This window comes from Macrobrachium nipponense, chromosome 30 (assembly GCF_015104395.2).
Source record: "Macrobrachium nipponense isolate FS-2020 chromosome 30, ASM1510439v2, whole genome shotgun sequence".
In the NCBI taxonomy this organism is placed as follows: Eukaryota; Metazoa; Arthropoda; class Malacostraca; order Decapoda; family Palaemonidae; genus Macrobrachium; species Macrobrachium nipponense.
In genome coordinates, this window is record NC_087218.1 from 32139976 (window position 1) to 32164821 (window position 24846).

A 24846-nucleotide genomic window follows, 5' to 3' on the forward strand; every position below is an offset into this window, starting at 1 on the left:
GTGAGAGTGAGCGGGAAGTACGAAAGGCTGTGTATATGAGAGAGGTACCGCGATGTGCACAATACGAGGAATATAGTAGTAGGGACATAGGGGACTTTTTTAAGGGGACTGTCCACTATGTTGTCTATTTCTTTTATTTATTATGCAAAATACATAATTTTCATATATGTTTTAGATATATATATAATACCTTCATCTTATAAAAATTTCAAGTCATTTGAGCAAAAATTTTATTTTTATTAGCAAAAATTGATTTAAAAAAAAAAATAGGTAGCAATTTCTCTGCTAATATGACATCAATTGTATTGAAAATCATACCATAAAAACTGCTTTATATACGGAAAAATTCTGTGTGACAGAATTTTGATTTTTTTTTTTATGAATTTTTTTTTTTAAAGTCTAGACAATCAAAAAAATCAAAAAAAAAAAAAAAAAAAAGGAAAGAAAAAATCGGCTCACACAGAATTATGGGATTTTTATTCCTCTTTCCAATAATATCTTTCTCTCTGAAATTGGATAATAAATAACCGAGTAATGGCTACCGACATGCGCATAAGTTTGTTTTTGAGTTATGAGCTCCCAAAGATTTGCTATGTAAATTTACACTTTTTTCTTATAAAAGTCAAAACAACATTATTATAATTACTTTATTTGTACTTTTATTGTTGATTTCTACATCAAGGATCCTGGTCCTACCCCTAAAAGTGGTATTAATACCCTCAGCGTGACACCAGACAATGATGTTGACGGCGAGACATGAGACAATAAGGGCAGCTGATAACAATGAATTTTCGTGTTTTTCTTTCAGCACACTCCTGGCCTTCGCTAATTTTGCTAGCCTTAGTTGCTGAGTAGCCTTCTTGATCTTAGGTAACTTCGGCATTGCTATAAGTTCACTAAGAAGTTATAAAAACAACGTAAACAGCTAGTAACCAAACGCCAGTGCGTAAGTGCGTTCAACCCCTTTGACGTCTGCGGCGTAACTGAGTCATTCTCTGAGTCTCACTCTCGCCTATAAATAACCGCTCTGAGCAGCTCGCCTCCTCTCACTACCTTTCATTGCTACCAGATGTATGAGAATTTCGAAAAAAATTTGAAAAAATCGCTGTACATATGCAAAAATAAAAACGCAAAAACGATCCTGTCAAACTCAGTCACACAGACAACGCAGTTACGATGACGTCATTATTTAAAACACTCTATATCTTCATTATTTGTAAAAATAATTGGCTGAAACTTCTGGAAAGCATGCACAGCATGTTTCTGCATAGATACAAATAATAACTCGATTTCTTATTTTTTCAAGTTGACATGTCATCCGCCATAGCGGATGGTCCCCTTAAAGAATATGAGAGGTATTGTGAAGCTAAGTATGGGGATAAAAAGGGAGTCTGGGCAAGGGAGTTAGGTAGCTTTTTGACGGGATTCTTGTTGAGTATGTATAGGGTAATGATGAGTGTAGGAAAAGCTGATAAAGAGTAGTGTTAGATATAGGAGAAAGGAAGATTTTGAAGAGGCAAGAATGAATGTTGGTGAGTCATTGTCAATGTATGTCTGTAGGTTAGAAACATTAGCCAGGAAAAAGTTTGGCGACGAAGGGATAAATGAGTGTAAGGAGTTAGTGCGAAAGTTGTTGGCGACTGTACCAGAGAGTGTATATGAGTTTATAAAACTGAAACGTAAGGAGAAAATGCGATAGACGAATGAAAGGTTGACCTGGAATGACATTTTAGAAATAGTAGAGAATTACGAGTTAGATAGGTGTATGAAAGAGAGTAGAAGTTTTAGTGTTAGGAATAAAGTAGCTGAGGTTGTACCAGAGTTTAAAGCTATAGGGAGGCAGTTTTGGAAGGGCCAAGGCGAATGGCAGAGTGAGTGGTAGATAGGAGCATTAGGGCAAGTAATGTGAGTGTAGTTAGCCCTAAAAGAGATAGGAGTGCGAGTGTTGGAAGAGTAGGGTCAGTTAGTCGTGAGCGAGGAGATCAGTGTTATAGATGTGGTAAGCCAGGACACAAGAAGAATGAATGTCGGTGGGCGTTAGGAGCGTGCTTCGGGTGTGGGCAAACAGGGCATTTGGTGAGTGTAAGAAAGATAGGGATATTATATGTTATAGGTGTGGACAGGTAGAGCACATAGCTAGTGGATGTCGGGGTACCCGTATGAACATGGTTTGCGGCAACTGCGGGAAGAACAGGCATTATGCTAGGATGTGTAAAGAACAGCGTGCGAAGTGTGTTGAATGTGGAATGGAAGGTCATGTGGTGAGTGTGTGTAGGCAAAAGAGGATGAGTCAGGTTGGGAATTCGGGAAACTAGGTGTTAAGGGGATTCAGTTGGGTGGGTCCTCTAGTATGCGACAGTATGTTCGGGAGAATGTGATGAGAGAGTGGTTGAGGGTGTATAAACGTGAGCCGAGCATCAGTGAGTAAATGGGTCTAGAAGATTGGCAATTAGTGTTGGTTGAGTATGGAAGAAAGCGGAAGAAGGTAAGGAAAGGGAATGAAAGGGAGAAACGGGAACTGCATGATAGAGGGGTTAGTGTTAGGGTAAAAATAGTGGATAAGGCGTGTAATACAGATGACTTTAAGGGGAGGAATGATACATATAGCATGTGTGGGTTTGAACTGACAGGGTTTAGTGAAGTGTCACCGGGAAGGGAATCAGGTGGTAAGGATGTAGTTGGCAGTATGAATGAGTCTCTTCGGGAGTTTGGCAGGAGTGTAAATGAGGTAAGTGATTTGGTGGCAGAGTTACAAGAGATGTTCGGACAAGAGTTAGAAGGGGTAGATGAGATAGTGAATGGGATTTGGGGGGATGGTAGTGGGAGATAGTAATGGTAGTATATGCAACGTTATTTCCTCATCGGAAAAGGCATCACTGACAGATTGTATAGTGGACTCGACGTCGGAACGGTTCGATTGGTATTGTATAAAGTAAAGACAATTGTTCGCGAGTACGGAACTTGTGTGTGGGGTACAGGCACCGGTAGGTGCCAGGGTCACTTGCGCAACGGTTGGAGGTTGGTCGGATGACATTTTTGTGGTAAGGGAAGGGTCAAGCACTAACACATACACTGCATTCTTTTACCCATTTCCCAGGACCAATAGGCATCGAGTAGCTGTGATTTGAAAGATTTCTAAGGCACTGATTGGAGCAGAAAGAATATTGGTATATCTGCAGTTGCACAACACTCTCCGGCTTACACGCCGGGTATTACGTGGAGACACTATTAACACATTGCTTACTATAAGAGGTATAATCACCAAGGGTGAAAAACCCCTCTTTTCTGTGAAGAAACTCGAGAGAAACCTCCAGCACTTCCGCCCCCACACACCCCGATTGGAGAAACAAACACTAATGTGCCACCCTTCTCCCTGTTCCTCCATATATGATGCTAACCCCTAAAAGGTACCGATCTTGATACACTTGCTGCAAATAAAGTTCAACAGCATATAAAGGAGAAAGAAAATACTGGTTAATCTCTTCAGTAGGAAGAAGGATATAAACAACTTAACTAGACTGATGGTGAGCAAGCTGATTTCCAATCTGAAGAAGTCTGGAAGACCAAAGTTGAGAAAACTTTAGTATCAGAAGGGGTTCTTTTGATAGTATTAAGATCAGAGGATTGTAAAATTAGATTGAAGAATTAGGTTAAGGTTCTCCTGACAGTTGGGGAGGAAACATAGATTTAGGGTTATGAATTAGGTTTAAGTCCTTTAGGTGGTTAGAGTAAGTTAAGATAGTTTAAGTTAAATATAGTTCTGCTTAAAGGTGTCAGGCTGCTGTAATATTATTATGAAATTAGATTTAGGTTCTTTGGTGGTCGGGGTTATATTAAGTTACTGTAAGTTAGGTAAAAGAATATAAGTTTTTGAAGAATTATAGTGACAAGAAAAATTAGGTTTCCTGTCTGTAGTATTGAGGAAATAAAGTATGTTATGGAAAAGTAGAGTTTCATTGAATCTCTAAATCTGTCTCCATCATTCTGCCCCAAATATGTAAATGTCAAAAGCTCTACATAATAATTGGGTGCCCAACATGGGGTCTTTGATAGTAAAGTATGAGTGGGGTACATAACTGGAGAAGGCAGAGGGAGCAGGTTTTGACGATGTTGGGTCAGGGGAAGGGGAGCAAGATTGGAATGAGAGGTGGGATAGGCTAAGATACACAATGATCAGCATTCAGGAAAAGTTAGAGGATATCCAGGCAAAGAAAAACAGATTGTTTACAAGGACAGAGGTAGTGGATGATAAAATGTGTGAGGTAGCAAAGAAAATGGCCAAAATGGCTAAGAGTAACCCCAGTGTTGGGAAGGGAAGTGAGAACGATGAGGTAGAAGGTGCAAGGAAAAGGATCCTTGACAAAGGAAAGAAAGTACCCACAATGGATGAGGATGGTATGAGAGAGGTGAGTGAAAGCAATGAGGAAGAGAAAAGTAAAAAAAGAGAGGAAAAGAAGACAAAGACACAAAAGGGGAAAGGTGTGAGGAAAGAGGAGTCTACTTCTTGGATTTTGAGGGATCGTTCGGACTCAGAACTTGAGGAAGATAGGAAGGTTGGAAGTAATAGTAATAGTAGTGAAGGGTTGAGTGAGGCAGAGGAGAAAGTGGCTAAATCGGTGGTCCTGAGGGAGGTTACCCAGATTGAGAAATTTTGCATGGGGAAGGGAAGAGACATATGAGTTTTTTGACGAGTATGAGAAGTATTTTAGGCAAAAGTTTGGGGAGAATGAAAGTGTGAGAATGAAGCAGCTGGGAGAATTCCTGGATAGGTGGTTGAAAATGTGTTACAGAAGTATATGTGAGGGTAACCCAAGTTATGAGCTGTCAAAGCAAGAGTAATTGGGCAGGTGAGAAGAATGAAAAGAAGCGTGGTCTACAAAAAGGACGATAGGTTTGAGAAGGCAAAAATGGAGGCTGGGGAAGAAGTGGCCTTATATGCCCATAGGCTAGAAGCATTGGCCAGGAGGAAGTATGGAGAGGAAGGAATTGAGGAAAACAAACACCTCATGCAGAAGTTCTTGCCCACCATCCCTGAGAAAATTAGGGTAATTTTGAACAAGAAGAAAAAAGATTGAAAGCGTTAGTCAGGGAAGAGCTTAAATTGGGAGGATGTTTTAGAGATCCTAGAAGACCTGAGAGTAGGCGATGATGAACCAAAGGAGATGTACATTGGGTCTGCACAATGGAAGGACATATAAGGACGCTGTGGTGAGTGAGGAACTAAGTGTGATTTGAGCCTTGTTGGATGAGTGTAGGAGAGACCTGGTGGAAAGAGGAAGAAAAACTGTGCAAGTGAATGTGGGAAATAATGGGGAAAAGCAGCTGGAGCAGAAGCCAAGAGAGATTTAAGTGTGGAAGAGTAATTAGAGCAAATGGAAATATAAGGGGAAGTCAGATGGGAATGAGTAATAGTGGTAAGGAGTGTTACAGGTGTAGAAGGACTGGGCATGTGAAAACAAGTTATAGATAGTCCAATGTCGGTGAACGGCCCACGAGCAAAAAAGTTTAAGTGTTTCGACTGCAGAAAGGTGGGGCATCAAGTGAGAGACTGTCCTCATGGAAGGAGAGTAGGAATACGTAAATGGATGTTGTTGTGGAAATTGTGGAAAGAGTGGGCATTTTGCCAGGACATGTAAGAACCCTCTGAGCAAGTGTGAAGGATGTGGAATGGAGGGTTACATGAAAGAAGTCTGCCATAGCAAACCACAATCCCAGGGAAACTAAGTGCTAAGGGGGTTTATCGTAGTGAGCTCTCTGGTATTGAAGGGATAGATGTATTGCATGTGAGAGAAGGGTTTTTAAGTGGGAATGTCTGTTTTGGGGAACAAGTATGTCGTTGCTTATGTACTAGAAGACTGTGGGGGGTTGTTATTGAAAGCATTGATTAATACTGACTGTGGTGGAAATGTGGTTTTCAGAAAGGCATGAGAAAATAAAAGGAAATATAGCACAGAGGGAGAAATGTGCTGGATATGTAACAGGGGTTGGAGGATTAGAAGTATATGTGTCCGCCAGGTTTGTTGAGTCAGTTATGGTTGCAGGAATAAGGCTGGAGAGGAAGATTTTTATGTTGTGGATACAGTAAATGAGAGGTATATGTTACTGGGGTATGGATTTAAAAAAAAAAAAGGGTAAAAGTATACCCAGAACAAGAAATGATAGATATGAATGGGAAGTGAGATAAGTGTGAAGTTGTATGTGGAGAAGGATGGACAAGTAACTTTAAAGATGGTTTCTGGAGTGGAGGTATATGTGATGGAGGATATTTGGGAGTGCATGGAGTGTGAAAGTAGGGTGGAGAACCAATGTTAGAGTTGGCGTAGAAAGTTTGGGTGAAATATTCATGTTAGATGGTAGCTCTGCCTGCTATGAGATAAGGCAGGCTGCACATGTGTTTGATGGAATTATAGATGTAAAGGACCCACAGGTGTGTGTACAGGTGTGTGTGTGTGCAGGTGTGTGGGGATGTGAAAAAGAAAAGGTGGAGAGGCATACATCTGGGTGACTGACTGGGAAGCTTAAGAAGCGTGATTGATTTGAGTAATGATAAACACATTAAGGGATATTGATGTGATGGCTGATAGGGAAGAGTCAGAAGAGTGGAGTAAAGAAAACCTAAGGGAAAAGGTGAGATTGTTGAACGAGAAAGAGAAATATCAGGTGCATGAGCAGTTGTGAGAAAGAAAGGGTGTGTTGAGTCAAGGTAATGAGGACTTTGGGACAACCAAGTTGCCTGAGTTCCATATTCGACTGACTGACAACATGTCAATTCATCAGAGACCCTGACATTTCCCAGCTCCAGTAACGTAAGAGATTGAAGAGCAGTGTGAGGACTTAGAAAGGACAGGAAGTACTGAACCCAGTAAGAGTACTTTGAATAGTCCAATTGTACCGGCAAGAAAGCCTGATGGAAGACTAAGTGTTTATTGATTATTGGAGAGTAAATGAAGTAACTGTGAAAGAAAGATTCCCTACATACGTGGTATCCGACTGTGTATACAGTATGCATGGGATGGTGTTTAGCAAGATGGATCTGGTAAGGGGTTATTATTAGATGCCAGTGACAGAAGATTGTAGGTTAATAGCTGCTTTCTCGACTACGAAAAAACACAGTATAAGTTGTGCAGTCACAGTTTTGGATTGGCTAATTCCCCAGCTGCATTTCAAAGAGGAATGAATGTGGTAGTGAGCAGTTTTCCCCATGAAAATGTGTTGGTGTTCCTTAACGGAATATTGGTCATGGAGGAAGTGGGGGGTGAAAGTCAAGGTGAGTAAGTGTGAGTGGTTCACGGATAAAGTGGAGATTTTGGGCCATAAGGTAGGTCAGGTGTACACCCTGTGGTAGGGGTGTAAGAATACTACCACCGTAGGTCCTGTGTCGTAAAAGGTGACTAAAAGGACAGCTGCTGCCTTGCTCTCTTACTTATTAAGTAAAAGGCTAGGCCCACTGCCAATAACTGTGGAAACTGTTGCCTTGCAGTCTTACTTTTTAGTAAAAGGCAAGGCCCACCGCCAATAACTGTGGCTGATGACAGCAAGGGCATGTGGTTGTAAAAACCCCTTTGCCAAATAATAAACCATGCCTGATGTTGATGTTGTAAAGAAAGGCACATTAGGCAACCGACCCCTTAGTGTAGGGGTAACGGTGGGAAAGAAGTGAGTCTGGTGTACGAAAAGCATTAAACTTTGTGGAGAAAGTGAGAAATTTCCCTCAGCCCTGGGCCATGCAAGAATTGCCTGGACTTTTGGGACTGATTGAGTTTGGAAGGAAGTTTATGGAATGTTGTTTGGGGGATTACAAAAGTGTTGTCAGAATGGACAGGCTGTAAGAGAGTACAGTTGTGAGGTGGGATGAAAAGAAGGAATGAAAAGATGGTGAAAACATTTAAGAAAGTTGAAAGAGGAGATGGTGAAGGATGTGGAGTTGGCATACCTTGTTTATGGTACAAATGCCAGTAAGTTAGAAGTTATACAGATGCGAGTGGAGTGTCGATGGATGGATGTTTGATGCAAAAACAAGTAGTGAATGGAACTGAAGGGGGTAGAGTAATAGCATATGTCAGTAAGGTGTTTAGTTCAACAGAGCAAAAATACTCTACTATTGAGAGAATTGGCTGTGCTGCGATTTTGTGTGAAAACTTTACGACAGTTTCTGTATGGTGTGAGGTTTGTGGCACATACGGACCATCAACCTCTAGTGTATCTACAGAAAATGAAGGGAGTGGATGATACAATTGCATGAACTGTAGAGGATTTGAGTGACTTTTGATTTTGTGGTGGAATATATCCCAGGTAAAAGGAATGTTATTAGAGACATGATGTCTAGACTACCTGGGGAAGGAAAAGAAGAGAAAATGAAAGACATAAGACCAGAGTATCTACCAAGAGCATTGGTAGTAGCAAGTAAGAGTAAGGGGATGGTGACTCCATTTTTGAAAGTGTGTGGTATGGATTGAAGGATTGAAGAAGTTTGCAAAAGACCTGGATGTTTGGGAGCATCAAATGTGGAACAGTATCGGAAGAATCTGAGAGCTATGATGTGTGAGTGTTTGAGTGGGGTAAACTATAACTGGGTTGTAGTGAAAAAGAGCTATGAACGGAAATATGAGGAGGAAAACGTTGAAGAAAGAACGGAGTTGTTGGAAGTGGAAGATGATAGTATGGAAGCAAATGAAGGATGCTTGGTTGGAAGAAGAGACAAGTGTCAGTGATACATAAGGGGGGAAATACAATGATTGTGGATTAAATATCAGTGGAGACAGTACTGTGGTTTGGTTGACACCGGAGCACAAATATTGTTGATGAACACTCATGTTATTAGGGATGTTGAGAGAGTGAATTGGCACGTTAAAGGAGAGCAGTGAGTGTGTCAGTGACAGGTATAGCAGGAAGATCTGAGGTTGAAGGTAAAGTTGGGAGTTTGAGGTGGATGCATGTTTTGTGGTACTGGGAGATTACCAAATACTGTAGTTTCCTGTCAGGATGTATTTCTTGAGGAAGAATGGATCGGTAGTAGATGATGGGAAAGGAGTACTGTTGAAAGAAGAGGTTATAATAGGGAAAATTCAGTGAGGCAGTAAATATGGCCAGGTTTGTGGTAGTGATTGATAGGAGCCTGAGTGAGGAGGAAGATACAGTAGAGTTGAACTAGAGTGAGAATGAATTGCAAACAACAGATGTTGAGGAGATGCAGCGGAAGTGTTTGACAGTGAGCTAAAGAGATGTATTAGAGATGGAGTACCTGGAAGAAGATGGCCTTTGTTGTTAAGTAAGGGGTACAGTTTGCTGAGAGATTTGTGGTGTGTGAAGGAGTGGTGCATTTTTCAAGCGAAAGGATGGGAGAGTTGATGTACGTTCCAGTGTTCTCAATGAGTAGAGCTGTAGGAATGTGCATGTTACTTCATCAAAAATATGGACATATGGGGAAGTTTAAGTTAACAAAGTGTATGAAAGAGCGAAGGCTTTCCCCATATTTGGGAAAAATTTGTACCGATGTAACAGTTACACGTGAAGAATGTCAGAGGAGAAAATATCAAAAAGTGTTTGCTAGCCCGCTAGCCCACCTGTTTTGAATCTGAGTATGAAAGAACCATTTGAGTTAGTGGCAATTGATTGTGCAACTTTGCCAGTAACTGCAAGGGGAAATGTAACTGTGGTCGTCATGGTAGATCATAAGAGTAAGTTTGTGGTCATTACGGTAGATCATAAGAGGAAGTTTGTCAGTTGTGCAGTGGTGAAGAATAAGGCTAGTGAAAACACTGCAAGAGTAGTCAGTATGGTCTTGTTGCCTGCGAGTGTAAGGAAGCCAGTAAGAATGTTGATGGATTTGAATGAAGACCAGGTGGTGTGGAGACAGGCAAATGAAAGGTTTGAAAGTTTCAGAGTAGGTGATAAGGTAAATGAAGTGGTTGCGAAGGGAAGATTGACAGTGAGTAAGATGAGTGAGAAGTATGAAGTTCCAAATGTAGTGAAAACAGTTTGGTCAAATGGGTTGAGTTATGCATTAGAAAACAGGAGTGAAGAAGGAAATGTAAAGGTAATAACAGCACACAATAATCAGTTGAGAAGATGGAGAGAACCACCAAAATATATAATGAAGCATCCCATTAGGAAGTAGTTAAGGGAGGAGAAGGAAAAGGAGTGAGTAAGATATAAATTGGGAGATAAACAGCTAGTGGTGGTAGGACGAAAGAGAAGGTCTAAAGGGAGAAGTACTAGTAGAAAGACTAAGGGTACAGTTACTAGGTTGTTTGAAGAAAGTACACGTGATAGGTTGTTTGATTTTGAGGGATTTGAGAAGGATATGAAAAGAGTGAACAGGAATGTGAAGGTTACACAAGATTTGGATAAACTGGAAACAACACCAAGTCATGAGAAAGATGATACATGCAGTGTGTAGAAGTTTCCTTTGAGTTAAAGTGCTGAAAAAGTTAGTGTGGGAGTGAGTGTGAATAAGGGAGTTAGCAGAAAAGGAGAGTGGAGGAGTTTTGGATAACTTGAATTGAAGCCTAGCAGAATTGAGTGAGTATACAAGAGATGATAGAAGCCATGTCTGGTGTTAATGGGGTTGAAATAGATGAACCAAGGCTGGGTGAGTCTAGTGCAGTTAGAGTAGGGGTCAGTAAGAATTGTGAACAAGAGGCCATGGGCCTGAAGTTAAGGTCCAGTTCCAGAGTATGAATGAGTGGAAAGACAGGGAAATTGAAGTAAGAGAGAAAATAAAACAAAAACGAAATGAGATTTCTTTTATTTTAGTAAGGGGGAGTGTGGTGGACTTAGAGTTGGATTTGGAAGAAGAGGTTTGTGCTTCTGAAACCGAAGTATATACTTTGTTTTTAGTGGTTGTGTGTTGGTGTTGTTTGCGTGTTTTCATGTTTTTTCTGATGTGAAAGTTGATCTTATTTAATGTATAATTTTTCTTTTTCCTTTTTTTACTTGCAGTTGCTGCCTTGCTGCTCTTCTACCTGACCTGATAAAAACAAAGGAACCTAAGACAAAGAAGGACAGTTGAAAATAGAGTAAGAGTGAAGAGAACAGATAAGAAAATTAGATAAAGTGAAGCTGCTAGATTGCAGAAACAAACATTAATGTGCCACCCACCTCCCTGTTCCTCCATATATGACGCTAACCCCTAAAAGATGACGATCTTGATACACTTGCCAACGAATAAAGTTCGACAGCAGTTAAAGGAGAGAGAAAATACTGGTTAAATCTCTCCAGTAGGAAGAAGGATATAGACAACTAAACAAGGCTGATTGAGCAAGCTGATTTCCAATCTGAAGAAGTCTGGAGGACCAAAGTTGAGAAAACTTTCCTATTGAAAGGTGTTCTTTTGATAGTATTAAGACTAAAGGATTGTAGATTTTGATTATGGAAAAGTCACGTTTCAATGAATAACCTCCAAATTTGTCCCCATCACTCTGCTCCAATTGTGTAAATATCAAAAGCCCCTATAAGATTTCCAAAATTTTCATCTTTCTCATGATATTAGCCTAAAATAATAACAGGGCTTCCTAACTCATCCTTATAGATTTAAGAGTATAAATCTATCTACAAATTTGTTTGTAAATTTTCACCGATTTCATTTTTGATGTCCAATATATGAGTGATACAAACAGAAAAAATAAGAGAAAATAAGTTCAATACATCACTAAGCTATATCAAGTTAGTGTTAAAGAAGCTGAGCTTCTAAGTACCATAAAGATCCAACAGTAAGATCAACATTGTGATACACAAGGAACACCGTCATAAATAATACAGAACCAACAACATTAACATATAATAATGTCAATAGCTTTACTATAGCTCTACTGAAGTCATTTAAAATATGGCAATGATTTCTTAACTGTTAAAGTATGTACTCTACTGACAGGAGTCAAAAACAATCTGTTCATATTTTAAATAAGTTAAAGAGCTGTGCCCTACAAATTCTCTTCAAAGGTCTCCTTAAGCTACTTAATTATATACTGAAATAATATCAAAACTCTCACCTGAAAGCAATTAGCAATTTTCCATAACCCTTTCTCTGGAATGGTGGTAGGGTCATGATACAGGCAACATTGTTCCCATCTGGCGACTCTTTTTCCTGAAAATAAATCACAAACTTACAAGTGAATTTCCTTCACAAGAAAATTACAACAAAAGCTATCATTACATAGCATACAAAGGATGATTAATGGTAATAAGCTAACTATTACATGGGAATGAAGCTATTATCAAAGAATTTCAGTGCTAACTAGCTACAAATTTGCATGAGGTAATTGCTGACATGGAGATTATATTATGCAGTTGATTTCTTGGGCATCACTATGAGAATGCCAAAGAATGGCAGCATATACAAGTAGGAACAGAATATGGTACAAAAGCTGCCTTACTTTGCTCCTGATGTGGAGTTACAGAGTTCATAATGAAAATAAATTCAACCACTCCATGTTATTACTTAGTGACAAAAAAACTGTTTTTTTTTTTTTAAATGACAATTTTTTTTGTTAACCCTCTTACGTCAAAGGGGTATAATAAAAATCGTCCCCCATATGCTGAGGCAGTCTCAGGAGTGAGCGCCAAAGCGGAAAAAATATTTTTTTTTTTAAATCACAGCGCGCTTTGTTTTCAAGATTAAGAGTTTACTTTTGGCTCCTTTTTTTGTCATTGCCTGAAGTTTAGTATGCAACCATCAGAAATGAAAAAAAATATCATTATCATATATAAATAATGCGATATATGATAGCGCGAAAACAAAATTTCATATATAATTGTATTCAAATTGTGCTTTGAGCAAAAGGGTTAAAGCTAACCAGTTAATATTTTTTTTTTTATTGTACACTAAATTGTGATTATTTTGGTATATAACACATTGTAAAACGATCAAAGCAACACAGAGAAAATATTATCATCACCATAAATCTAAATATTGTTCTAGAGACTTCCAATTTGCTTCAAAATGAAGATAAATGATTGAATATTACTATACTGTAAGAGTTTTAGCTTACAATTGCAGTTTTCGACCATTTCGGACGAGTAATAGTTGACCGAATGTTGAATTTTTTTTTTCTTTTTTTTTTTTTTTTTTTTTTAAATGCAAATATTTCGAAAATTAGAAAAGCTACAACCTTCAATTATTTTTTGTTGTATTCTACATGAAAAATTGCGCACATTTTCATATATAAAACTCTATGAAACGCCTAATATGAAACAGAGCAAATATAACGATAATGCGACGTACGGATTTCGGAGATTTGCGGCGGAGAATCCGCGTGCGGAAGGAAGGAAAGTCTTTTTAAAAATTCACCATAAATCTAAATATTATGCTAGAGACTTTGAATTTATTTCAAAATGAAGATAAATGACTGAATATTACTAGACCGTAAGAGTTTTAGCTGATAATTACGTTTTTTTACTATTTCGGTAGAGTCAAAGTTGACCGAACGTGGTTTTTTTTCTATTTATTGTGATTTATATGCAAATATTTCGAAAATGAGAAAAGCTACAACCTTCAATCAGTTTTCGTTGTAATCTACATGAAATTGCGCACATTTTCATATATAAAATGATATTGTTATGATACAATAAAGTTTTATACATACTTACCTGGCAGATATATACAATTAAATTACCCACCCAGCCTCCCCTCAGGAGACAGATGGTGTTGAAAAAATCTGATGGAAAATGGGAATGGTTCCTATTCCTGCCACCCAGCGGCAGCGCGGTGGATCACCTGACCTACCTGTAGCGTGTGCGCGAAATTCGAAATTCTGTCGGCGCGACGGAGTCAATAGCTATGTATATATCTGCCAGGTAAGTATGTATAAAACTTTATTGTATCATAACAATATCATTTTTATACATTCAACTTACCTGTCAGATATATACATAGCTGATTCACACCATTGGAGGAGGGTAAAGACAGCTAATAACTGATTTAACAGAAATCACAACAATCGTTGTAGGTAATAATAAAATAAAACCTTGGTTCCTACCTGTTTAGACTGAAGACTTCATGGTTAATGCCCAGGAGTCTGCTTAGTCTCAAGAGCCTCAGCGAGATATTGATCTATTGCTAAGAGTTCTTGTAGGTCTGCCAAAGGGGTCTTATCCACTTACTTGACCGATCCTATAAGGGCTATGTCAAAGGGTTTCAATCCACTTATATGACAAGAACCTTTTTTCTAAGGAGCACAATCCCGATCCCGATCACCTTAACCTAACCAAATGTTGTTTCTAAGATTGCAAGAAGTCATCCCTGAACTCCTTGCAAACAACCAAAAAACTCAATCACAATTACTTTACACCTAATTTTTTATGAAAAATAAATAAAAATAAACAAAAATAATTTCAATTTGTACTGCCTCGCTTGTAAGACCTATTCACATTCTCATACTGTCAAAAGCACCAAAGGCCGCCTGTGCGACACAAAGTACTCCTGCCAGCAGAAAATCCTGATACTGTCTCAAAAGGTGAGGTTCATGTACGAATTTAGACAATGTCTTTAATACTACTCCGTTTAAAAGGCACATTTCTAGTTCCTTACTAGCAAGGGCTATGGCCGCCTGTGCGACACCAAGCACTTTTACCAGTAGTAACACAAAAACCCGCCTCAAATAGTGGAGATCTACGTAATCAAAGACACCATTTCTATCCAAGCCTATCCTGTAAGATAAACTCACAGTTCCTTACCTAAACAAGGCCATGGCCGCCTGTGCAACAACTAGCCGTCAGGTAAGAAAGTAAGAGCCCATCCCAAAGGTATGGTATGGAAATATTAGACTTTTAATAAAAGTTTAAGGATCGGTATGTGTCCTCAGTCTCAGCACTGTATCCGCAGACACAAAAGGGCCTAGAGAGAAGCACTTGTCATAGGTAATTTTAACATCTCTAAGATAGTGGGATGCGAATACCGAGTTGCATCTCCAATAGGTCGCATTAATAATATCCTTCATGGACATATTCTTTTGGAATGATAATGATGTTGCCACTGCTCTTACCTCATGAGCCTTAACTCGTAATATTTTAAAGGAATCCTCTGCACAATCGCTATGAGCCTCCATAATATCACTTCTAATAAAATACGCTAGCGCATTCTTGGACATTGGTCTTTTCGTGTCCCGAACTGCGCACCATAGACTTTGTTTACATGCCTTTAACTCTTCTTTCTTTTTAAGATAGAACCTAAGAGCTCTAACTGGGCATAAAGTTCTTTCAATTTCGTCTCCCACTAATGTTGAAAGACTTTTCACTTCAAAACTCCTTGGCCATGGTTTCGAAGGGTTCTAATTTTTTGCCAAAAACAGAGTTTGAAAAGAACAGATGGCTGCGTCTTTCTTAAAACCCACCCGAGAATCTAGGGCATGGATTTCACTTATTCTCTTAGCCGTTGCTAAGGCTATGAGAAAAACACACTTTCTCGTCCAATCTCTGAACGAGGCACGGTCGGGAGGTTCAAATTTTTCTGATGTAAGGAATTTGAGCACAACATCCAGATTCCAACTTGGAGGAGTAGCGGATATAGATTTTGAAGTCTCAAACGATCTTATCAGATCGTGCAAATCTCTATCCTCTACCAAGTTTAAACCTCTATTTCTAAATACCGCTGAGAGCATACTTCGGTATCCCTTTATGGTAGGCACGGAAAGATTGGATTCCTCTCTCATGAATAACAGAAAATCTGCTATATTGGTCACAGAGGTATCGGAGGAGGACAGCTTATTCTTCCTACACCATCTTCTAAACACATCCCACTTCGATTGGTAGACCCGAATAGTTGACGATCTTCGGGCTCTAGCAATTGCTTTCGAAGCCTTGCTTGAAAAGCCTCTCGCTCTGACCAATCTTTCGATAGTCGAAAGGCAGTCAGAGCGAGAGCGGGGAGGTTTTGATGGAACCTCTCGAAGTGGGGTTGTCTGAGAAGATCTATCCTGTTTGGAAGAGATCTTGGGTAGTCTACTGTCCATTCTTGTACCTCTGTGAACCAATCTTGGGATGGCCAAAACGGGGCGATGAGAGTTAATCTCGTCCCTGTTGATGCTACGAACTTCTTCATCACTACTCCTAGCAACTTGAATGGAGGGAAAGCGTAAGCGTCGAGTCCCGACCACTCCAGTAGCATGGCATCCACCGCTATCGCTCTCGGGTCTTCTACTAAGGAGCAGAAGTTCTCTATTCTTTTTGACAGGAACGTCGCAAACAAATCTATCTGCGGCCTTCCCCACAGGTTCCACAGTCTTTGGCAGACTTGTTCGTGCAGAGTCCACTCCGTGGGGAGAACTTGGTTTGTCCTGCTGAGCCTGTCTGCTCTGACATTCCTTTCCCCTTTTAACTTTTAACAAATCTGGTCAGGAGGGTGATATTCCTCTCCTCCGTCCATGACAACAGATCCTTCGTTATCTCGAATAGGGAAAACGAGTGCGTCCCCCCTTGTTTTTTTATATAAGCCAACGCCGTGGTGTTGTCTGCGTTGACTTGAATCACTTGATTTCTTACTTCTGACTCGAAGAATTTTAATGCCAGAAACACTGCATATAGTTCTTTGGCATTTATATGCCAATCCTTTTGCTCTTTCTTCCATTTGCCAGAGACTTCTCTTGCCCCTAGAGTCGCTCCCCATCCCGTCTCTGAAGCGTCTGAGAACAAGATTTGGTTTGGGTTCCGAACCTCTAGGGACACTCCCTCGTTCTTTTTGAGTGGGAGCAGCCACCACTTTAGGTGTTTCTTCACCTCTATTGTTACCGGAAAAGTGTCCGACAGATGGCCCTTCTTCCAAGTCCAAGATCTCTTTAGGAAGAATTACAGAGGCCTTAGATGAAGTCTTCCTAGGGATACAAATTGTTCCAGGGAAGAGAGAGTCCCTAGGAGGCTCAGCCACTCCCTGGCTGAACTCCTGTCCTTCTTTAAAAGGATGATGTTACTTTCTGAATCCCTCGAAGAATCCTTTCTTGGGACGGAAAAACCCGAAAATCCCGAGAATTCATCTGAATCCCCAAATAGACTAAGTCCTGACTGGGGATCATCTGCGATTTCTCGAGATTCACGAGAAGTCCTAACTCTTTTGTCAATTCTAGTGTTTTCTTCAGATCCTCCAAACATTGTTCCTGGGATTTTGCTCTTATCAGCCAATCGTCTAGGTAAAGAGAGACGCTTATGCCTTCCAGGTGTAGCCATCTGGCTACGTTCCGCATCAGGTACGTAAATACCTGTGGAGCCGTGGAGAGGCCGAAGCACAAGGCCCTGAACTGGTAGACCTTCCCTTGTATCACAAACCTGAGATACTTCTTTGATGACGGGTGAATAGGAACTTGGAAATATGCATCCTGCAGGTCTAGAGAGACCATCCAGTCTCCTCTTCGCAGGGTTGAAAGTACCGAGGCAGAAGTCTCCATCGAGAACTTTTTCTTTTCCACATATTTGTTCAGAATGCTCACGTCCAAGACTGGCCTCCATCCTCCGGATGCCTTTGGAACTAAAAACAGGCGGTTGTAAAACCCCGGAGAGGAAGGATCCTGAACCTCTTCTATTGCCTCTTTGTCCTTCATTCCTATCACCATCTGAAGAAGTGTCTCCCTCAGAACAGGGTCCTTGTACTTCGCCGACAGTTCCTTTGGGGAATTTGACAAAGGTGGTCTGTCCTGAAAAGGTATAATGTAACCTTTCCCCAAGACTGCTAGCGTCCAAGGATCGGCTTTCCTTATCGCCCAAGCCCCTACGAAGTTTAGGAGTCTGGCCCCTACAGATGTTTGGAGGACTTCGCTGCTACTTTGATCTCTTGAAAGACTGAAAGGAGGACCCTTCCTCGCTTTTCTGCTGCCTTCCTCTTCGTTGGAGGACAAGAGGTGGAACCTCTCCGAAAGGGCACTACCGGAGTACGAGTAGTCTTCCTCGCCACTGGTACTGTTGGTCTCGTTTTCTTGGAGGATTGTACTAATAGATCTTGGGTTGCCTTTTCAGCAAGAGACTTAGAAATCTCCTTCACCAATTGTGAAGGGAACAGGTGATCCGAGAGAGGAGCGTATAAAAGGGCTGACCTTTGTGAAGGAGATACCGCTTTGGTTAGAAATGAACCAAATAATGATCTCTTCTTCACTACTGCTCCAAATAGAGATGACAATTCTCCCGAACCATCCTGAACCGCCTTATCCATACAGGATAAGATGCAATGTAACACCTCAGGCTCTAAAACGTCTGGTTCATTTGCCTTCTTGGCCAGCACTCCAAGGGACCAATCCAAGAAGTTAAAAACTTCTAGTACATGGAAAAGTCCCTTGAGGTGCTGATCCAATTCTGACATGCTCCAATATGCTTTAGCTGTATTCAAAGCATGTCTCCTCGATGCTTCAACCAAGCTTGAAAAATCCGCCTCTGTGGAAGATGGAAGCATAAGTCCCATCGCTTCTTCTGTCCTGTACCATATTCCTCTCCTACCCCCGAGCTTACATGGAGGAGTGCAAAAAACTGTCTTTTGAGCTTCCTTCTTCACCTTCATCCAATTATTTAAAGATTGAATAGCCTTCTTCATTGATATGGCTGGCTTCATTTTTAATACGAAGAAGATTTAGGGTAATCTTCGTACTCGAGAACAGAGATCTCGGGGAAGGAGGAGCTGCAGGGCTTAGAGAGTCTCCAAATTCTTGCAGGAGAAGAGAGGCTAACACTTTGTAATTAGATACCCCCTCATTGTTCGGGGTTTCTTCCTCCGACACTTCGTCCAACTCCATCATAGAAGGAGAGCGAGCTCTTTTATGAGAGTCTTTGTCCGTAGATTTATTCCCTTTAGGAGAAATACTCCTAGAAGGAGAGAGACTGACAGATCTAGAAGCTCTCCCTTTCCTTTCCACTAAAACATCCTGAGACATTGAGGTCGAAACCGTAACCTTCGATGTACCAGGTTGCTTCCTTGAATTAGGGCTTCTATTTGTAGGAGACTTGCTATCCGAAGACATTACATGACTATATAAAGATCTTCTGTTACTCCTTGTAACTTCTCGCTCTTCCAGCTCTTCACGTTCAGCTGGCGCCTTGCGCCTGGCTGGCGCTTCGCGCTTGGTAGACTCTTCTCGCGCGGCTGGCGCCTCGCATTCGGCTAGCGCTTCGCGCCTAGCTGGCTCCTCTCGCGCGGCTGGCGCTTCGCGGCAGTCTGGCGCCTCGCGCCTGGCTGGCGCTTCTCGCCTGGTTGGCGCTTCTCGCCTGGTTGGCGCTTCTCGGCAGTCTGGCGCTTCGCGTCTGGTTGGCACTTCTCGTCTGGCTGGCGCTTCTCATCTGGCTGGCGCTTCGCGCCTGGTTGTCTTTTCATGCTTGTTAGAATCCTCGCGCGTGGCTGGCGCCTCGCGTCTGGCTAGCGTCTCGCGCTTGGCCGTCGTTCCAGTCGTTTCCTTAGAGAAACTCTTCTTATGATAAAAATGTTGTTCTGAAGAGTAGTCTTTATCTGAATCCTCATACGATATCGGATAGCGCCTGGTTAGCGCTTCACGCCTAGCCTGCGCATCGCGCTTGGCTGGCGCCTCGCGCCTGGCTGGCTCTACGCGCCTGGCTGGCGCCTCGCGCTTAACTGGTAGCTCTTTGCGGCTGACTGGCGCTCCGCGCTCGGCTGGCGCTTCGTGCCCCGAACATGCGGGTCTGTGAAAAATAGACCCTTCATCCGAAGAAGAATCTTTTCTGGGAGGTTGATAGTAAGGATTTTTTTACTTCTTCACAGGAAGATTAACATCCTTTCTTCTTGGAGGATCTCTCGAAAGAACGCCGACTAGAGAAGCAATAGACTCTTGCATATCTTTCAATATTTTAGTAGTTTCTTCTCTTTGGTCTAAACAAGAGGAAGGAGAGCATTCTTTCTCCATTCTCCACGACTTAGCGGGAGAAGCCAAAACCTTTGCTTTCTTGATCTCCGTCGGGGAATCCTCCGAAAAACGTTCCGGACTCTAGTTTATTCCCGATTCTTCCCAGAACCTCTTCAAGGGACGAGAACGATCCGCTGATCTCCATCCTCTTTTAGGTGAGGAATTCTCCGAAGACGAAAAACATTCACGTAGAACACTTTTTCTAATGCGTTCTCTGGCAGTCTGTGACGTCTGACTGACTGGTGGGGATCCTCCATAACCTCCGTAAGGCTTTTGACATTCCTTCTCCTCTGGGCTTGGGAGCTTGAAAGAGGTCTAGGCCTGGGAGCGTTGTGAAGCCAATCAGACGCCTCCTCCACTTCACTGGGGAAATTCACATCACTTTCCACAGCACTACTTTGCTTACCTTCTATGGCAGCCATTTTACGCTCCATTTTCATAAGCGCAGCTTTAAGGCTTGCGATCTCCGAAGCAGAGTCCGTAGGATCTGCATTCGGAGAAGGTCCTGAAATATTACAAGGAGCGTTCATAATGTTAGAGAAGGGTACAATATTACTCACCAAACCACTTGAAGATAGAGAGCTAGGCTTGGTTTTGGAAGATGACTTCCTTAACCGGTCTTTCTCTAATTTCTTTAAATAAGAAGTTAGAGACTTCCACCCTTCAGCACTCAAACTCTCACATTCATGACAAGTGTTATCCATCGAGCATTCATACTTCCTGCATATTTTATACAGGCAGTCCCCGGGTTACGACGGGGGTTCCGTTCTTGAGACGCGTCGTAAGCCGAAAATCGTCGTAAGCCGGAACGACGCTTGGAAATATGTCTTAAACTAATAAAAAGTTATAAAAAACCTTACTTGTAATCCTTTGGTTACACTACATGTTGTTTCCTGTAGTATTATGTACAACCTGGAGTTATTTCATAAAAGAATGCTGGTTCTTGAAGGTAAAAACTATTGTAATCCTCTGGTGACACTACATTCTTGAAGTTTTATGTACAACCTGGAGTGATTTTGCAAAATCTTGAGGGCTACAAGAACAGCTGATTACTATTTACGTATCATATAGACTAATTAAAGTAAATGTATCTTTAAATAGGCTTATATATTAGTATCAACAAAACATTTCCTGCCATGAGTCAGAGGCCGTTTAATGAAACGAACACTTCTCTGTCCTATCTGTTCAGAAAATAAACGTTACGTCAATCCCCGAGACCATTGTTGCCAAAGCGTCTCTCTCTCTCTCTCTCTCTCTCTCTCTCTCTCTGATCAAATTACATTGGAAACTTGACATACGATTGCCCTAATATACGAATGTTTTGAGATACAACAGAAAATTTGCGAAAATACAAGCTTTGATATACAACGAAATATTTGAGATACGATTTTGCGATGAGTGTTAGTTGTATAGGCGACCGATAAATGGCGTTCAGTCTGTTTTGTTTGTTGGTGCTGCATGTTAACACGTCGTTGTTTAGTTCGTTGTATTTGCGCCTATTTTTCGTGTTATTTTGTCTATTTTATTATTAACCATGGGTCTCAAAGCTAAAGACAAAGCAGGTGATAAGAAAAAACCCAAGAAAATGATTTCGATGGAAGCAAAACATGAAATTATAGCAAAGCATGAATGTGGCGTTCGTATCGTCGATTTGGCAAACGAGTATGGTCGAAATCCTTCTACAATATCCACGATCATCAAGCAGAAGGAAGCTATAAAAACCCCCGAGACCATTGTTGCCAAAGCGTCTCTCTCTCTCTCTCTCTCTCTCTCTCTCTCTCTCTCTCTCTCTCTCTCTCTCTCTCTCTCTCTCTCTCTCTCTCTCTCTGATCAAATTACGTACTGGATAATGTCTCTCTTTGGATACTTCGATTTTGCCAAATATTGAGGGCTACAAGAACAGTTGATTACTATTTACGTATCATATAGACTAATTAAAGTAAACGTATCTTTAAATAGGCTTATATTATTAGTATCAACAAAACATTTACTGGCATGAGTCAGAGGCCGTTTAACGAAACGAACACTTCTCTGTCCTTAACTCGGAGCGTCGGAAGACGCCTCTCTCTCTCTCTCTCTCTCTCTCTCTCTCTCTCTCTCTCTCTCGTCTCTCTTCTCTCTCTCTCTCTCTCTCTCTCTCTCTCTGATCAAATTACTGGATAATGTCTCTCTTTGGATACTTGGAATTTGCGTTGTAATCTAACCAGAAACTTCGTTTTGTTATTATTACTGGAAACAAGCAATGATTTTTTCATTATTTGCGCCTTGGACTGTTATATGTAAACTAGTATGTATTCATTCGCTCGGAAACTAGTTCCGCATATGAGGCGTCACTAAAAAACATAGAAAAATACAACATAAAAAGTGTCGAAAATCATCATAATCTCAAAATTTTTGTTGTAATCTAACCAGAAACTTATTTTTATTAATATACTGTGCTAAACTATAAAGGATTTTTATCATAGTATGCGTTTTTTAAAAGCGTCGTTAACTCGGAGCGTCGGAAGCGTCAGCGTCGTAACCTCGGAAACAGCGTCGTAACCCAGGACGGATTTTTTCCATTGAATATTAAGAAAAAGCGTCGTAACCTCGGAACGTCGTAAGCCGGAACCGTCGTAACCCGGGGACCGCCTATACAGTGTGAGGATCAACCGAAGCTTTCGGCATTCTCACCTTGCACCCTTCATTCACACACATTCTCACCACACTTCCAGAATCAGACATCATGATGAAAATTCCAAGCCAAAATCCAAATAACGATCCACAAAAAGCGTATGCCAGTACAACGATCCAAATACGTCACCAAAGGGTCCAAAACGATGATCAATTGTATCCAAAAACGAAATCCAGCCGGAGATACCAACAACGATGTTGCCAGTATGGCCGACAGAAAAAATCTGACGGAAAACGGGAATGGTTCCTATTCCTGCCACTTAGCAGCAGCGCGGTGGATCACCTGACCTACCTGTAGCGTGTGCGCGAAATTCGAAATTCTGTCGGCGCGACGGAGTCAGTAGCTATGTATATATCTGACAGGTAAGTTGAATGTATAAAAACTTTATGTAACGGCTAATTTAAAACGGTGTAAACATTACGACAATCGCACGAAAAAATTTCTGATTTTTTTCGTAAGAGTTACCGCGCGGACGTAAGGAAAATTTGTTTTTTTTCATAAATTCAAATTTGTTGCAAAATGAAGGTAAATGATTGAATATTACTAGAATATGATATTGTAATTGTACAATAAAGTTTGTTCATGCTTACCTGGCAGATATATATATAGCTGTATTCTCCGAAGTCCCGACAGAATTTCAAAACTCCCAGCACACGCAGTGGACGGCCAGGTGGTAGTACCCATTCCCGCCGCTGGGAGGCGGGCGTTAGGAACCATTCCCATTTTCTATTCAGATTTTCTAGTGCCACTGTCTCCTGAGCGGAGGTGGGTGGGCACTTTGATTATATATATCTGCCAGGTAAGCACGAACAAACTTTATTGTACAATAACTATCATTTTGTTCACGAAGCTTACCTGCCAGATATATATATAGCTGAATCCCACCTTTGGAGGAAGGGGGAGACAGACTCGGATTTGGGAAACAATTTCATGTAGATGATTGACATCTTGGTTCCTTACCTGTTAGCATAGCTGACTTCGTGATTACCGTCACCCAAGTCTGCTTCTGCTTTACTAGAGACTCCAGCAAGGTAGTGACCTGTGAAGCTGTTGAGTTCTAGAGGATCTGTCAATGGGGACGTGACCACAATGCAACTAGATCCTATATTTATAGACATCGATTCCGGGTAATGCATTCCTAGAGGTTCCAGCAAGGATGTAACCTGTGTAGCAGGTGCGCTCTAATGAACTGTCACAGGGAACGTGACCACAATGAGACAGATCATATAGGTGTTGTTTAGACACTGAATACTGTTTATGCTTCACTAGAGGTTCCAGCAAGGACGTGACCTGTGTAGCGGTGCGCTCCAGATGATCTGTCAACGGGGACGTGACCACAATGTGACAAGACCATTTTACCCTACTATGAGGGCGAAGCAAAAACATTACAACCTGACCTAGCCTATCTGGTTATACTTCGTATAACCTAGGCTAATGAAGGGAAGTCCGCCCCAGGCGGCCGACCCACAACCACAAAAATAAACACCTACATAAATATAACCAATAAAAATAAATAAAAATAAAAAGTCCAAACTAACATATTACTTCCTATATGATAGGAAGAGTGCTACTCTCTGTCCCCAATATAGTGTCTGCGGCGACATATGGGCCCAAAGAATAGCAGTTCTCATATGTAGTCCTCACCTCCCGAAGGTAGTGTGAGGCAAACACTGAGTTACTACGCCAAAAGGTGGCATTCAAGATGTCATTGAGTGCCATGTTCTTTTGGAAGGCTACCGATGTAGAAATAGCCCTCACTTCGTGCGCATTCACCTTCAACACTTTCATATCACTTGTCTTCACAAGATGAATGTGCTTCCTTGATGGTGTCCCTCAAGAAAAAAGCCAGAGCATTCTTTGACATTGGTAAACTTGGCTTCCTGACCGAACACCACAAGTTATCAGAAGGACCTCTACAATCCTTCGTCTTCTTAAGGTAGAATTTGAGAGCCCTGACAGGGCACAGAACTCTCTCTGGCTCGCGCCCAACGATCTCAGCCATCCCTTTAATGTCGAAGGTCCTAGGCCAAGGGTTGGACGGATTTTCATTTTTTGCCAGGAACGTTGGGCTCAAGGAACAGACTGCGTTATAACCTTTAAAGCCAACGTACTTGCTAATCGCTTGAACTTCGCTGACTCTCTTCGCCGTCGCCAGAGCAGTCAGGAAGACAGCTTTTCTAGTAACATCTTTCAAAGAAGCCGTATGCATAGGTTCGAATGGACTGGACATGAGGAACTTCAGAACTACGTCCAAGTTCCGAGATGGCAACCTGGGTTGCTGAACCTTCGTTGTTTCGAGAGATCTCAAGAGATCGTGAAGGTCTCTGTTGTCCGCCAAGTCCAGGCCTC

General features: G+C 41.3%; 1 protein-coding gene across 1 annotated transcript in view; it reads right to left on the bottom strand.

Annotated features, from left to right (window-relative positions):
- The window catches only part of LOC135202408 (histone acetyltransferase KAT8-like), a 231712-nt gene that overhangs the window by 27505 nt on the left and 179361 nt on the right, over nt 1-24846 (bottom strand). Inside the window, exon 6 of the mRNA XM_064231802.1 lies at nt 11991-12085. Coding sequence (XP_064087872.1) covers nt 11991-12085 — 95 coding nt within the window. The remainder of the gene's footprint in view (nt 1-11990; nt 12086-24846) is intronic.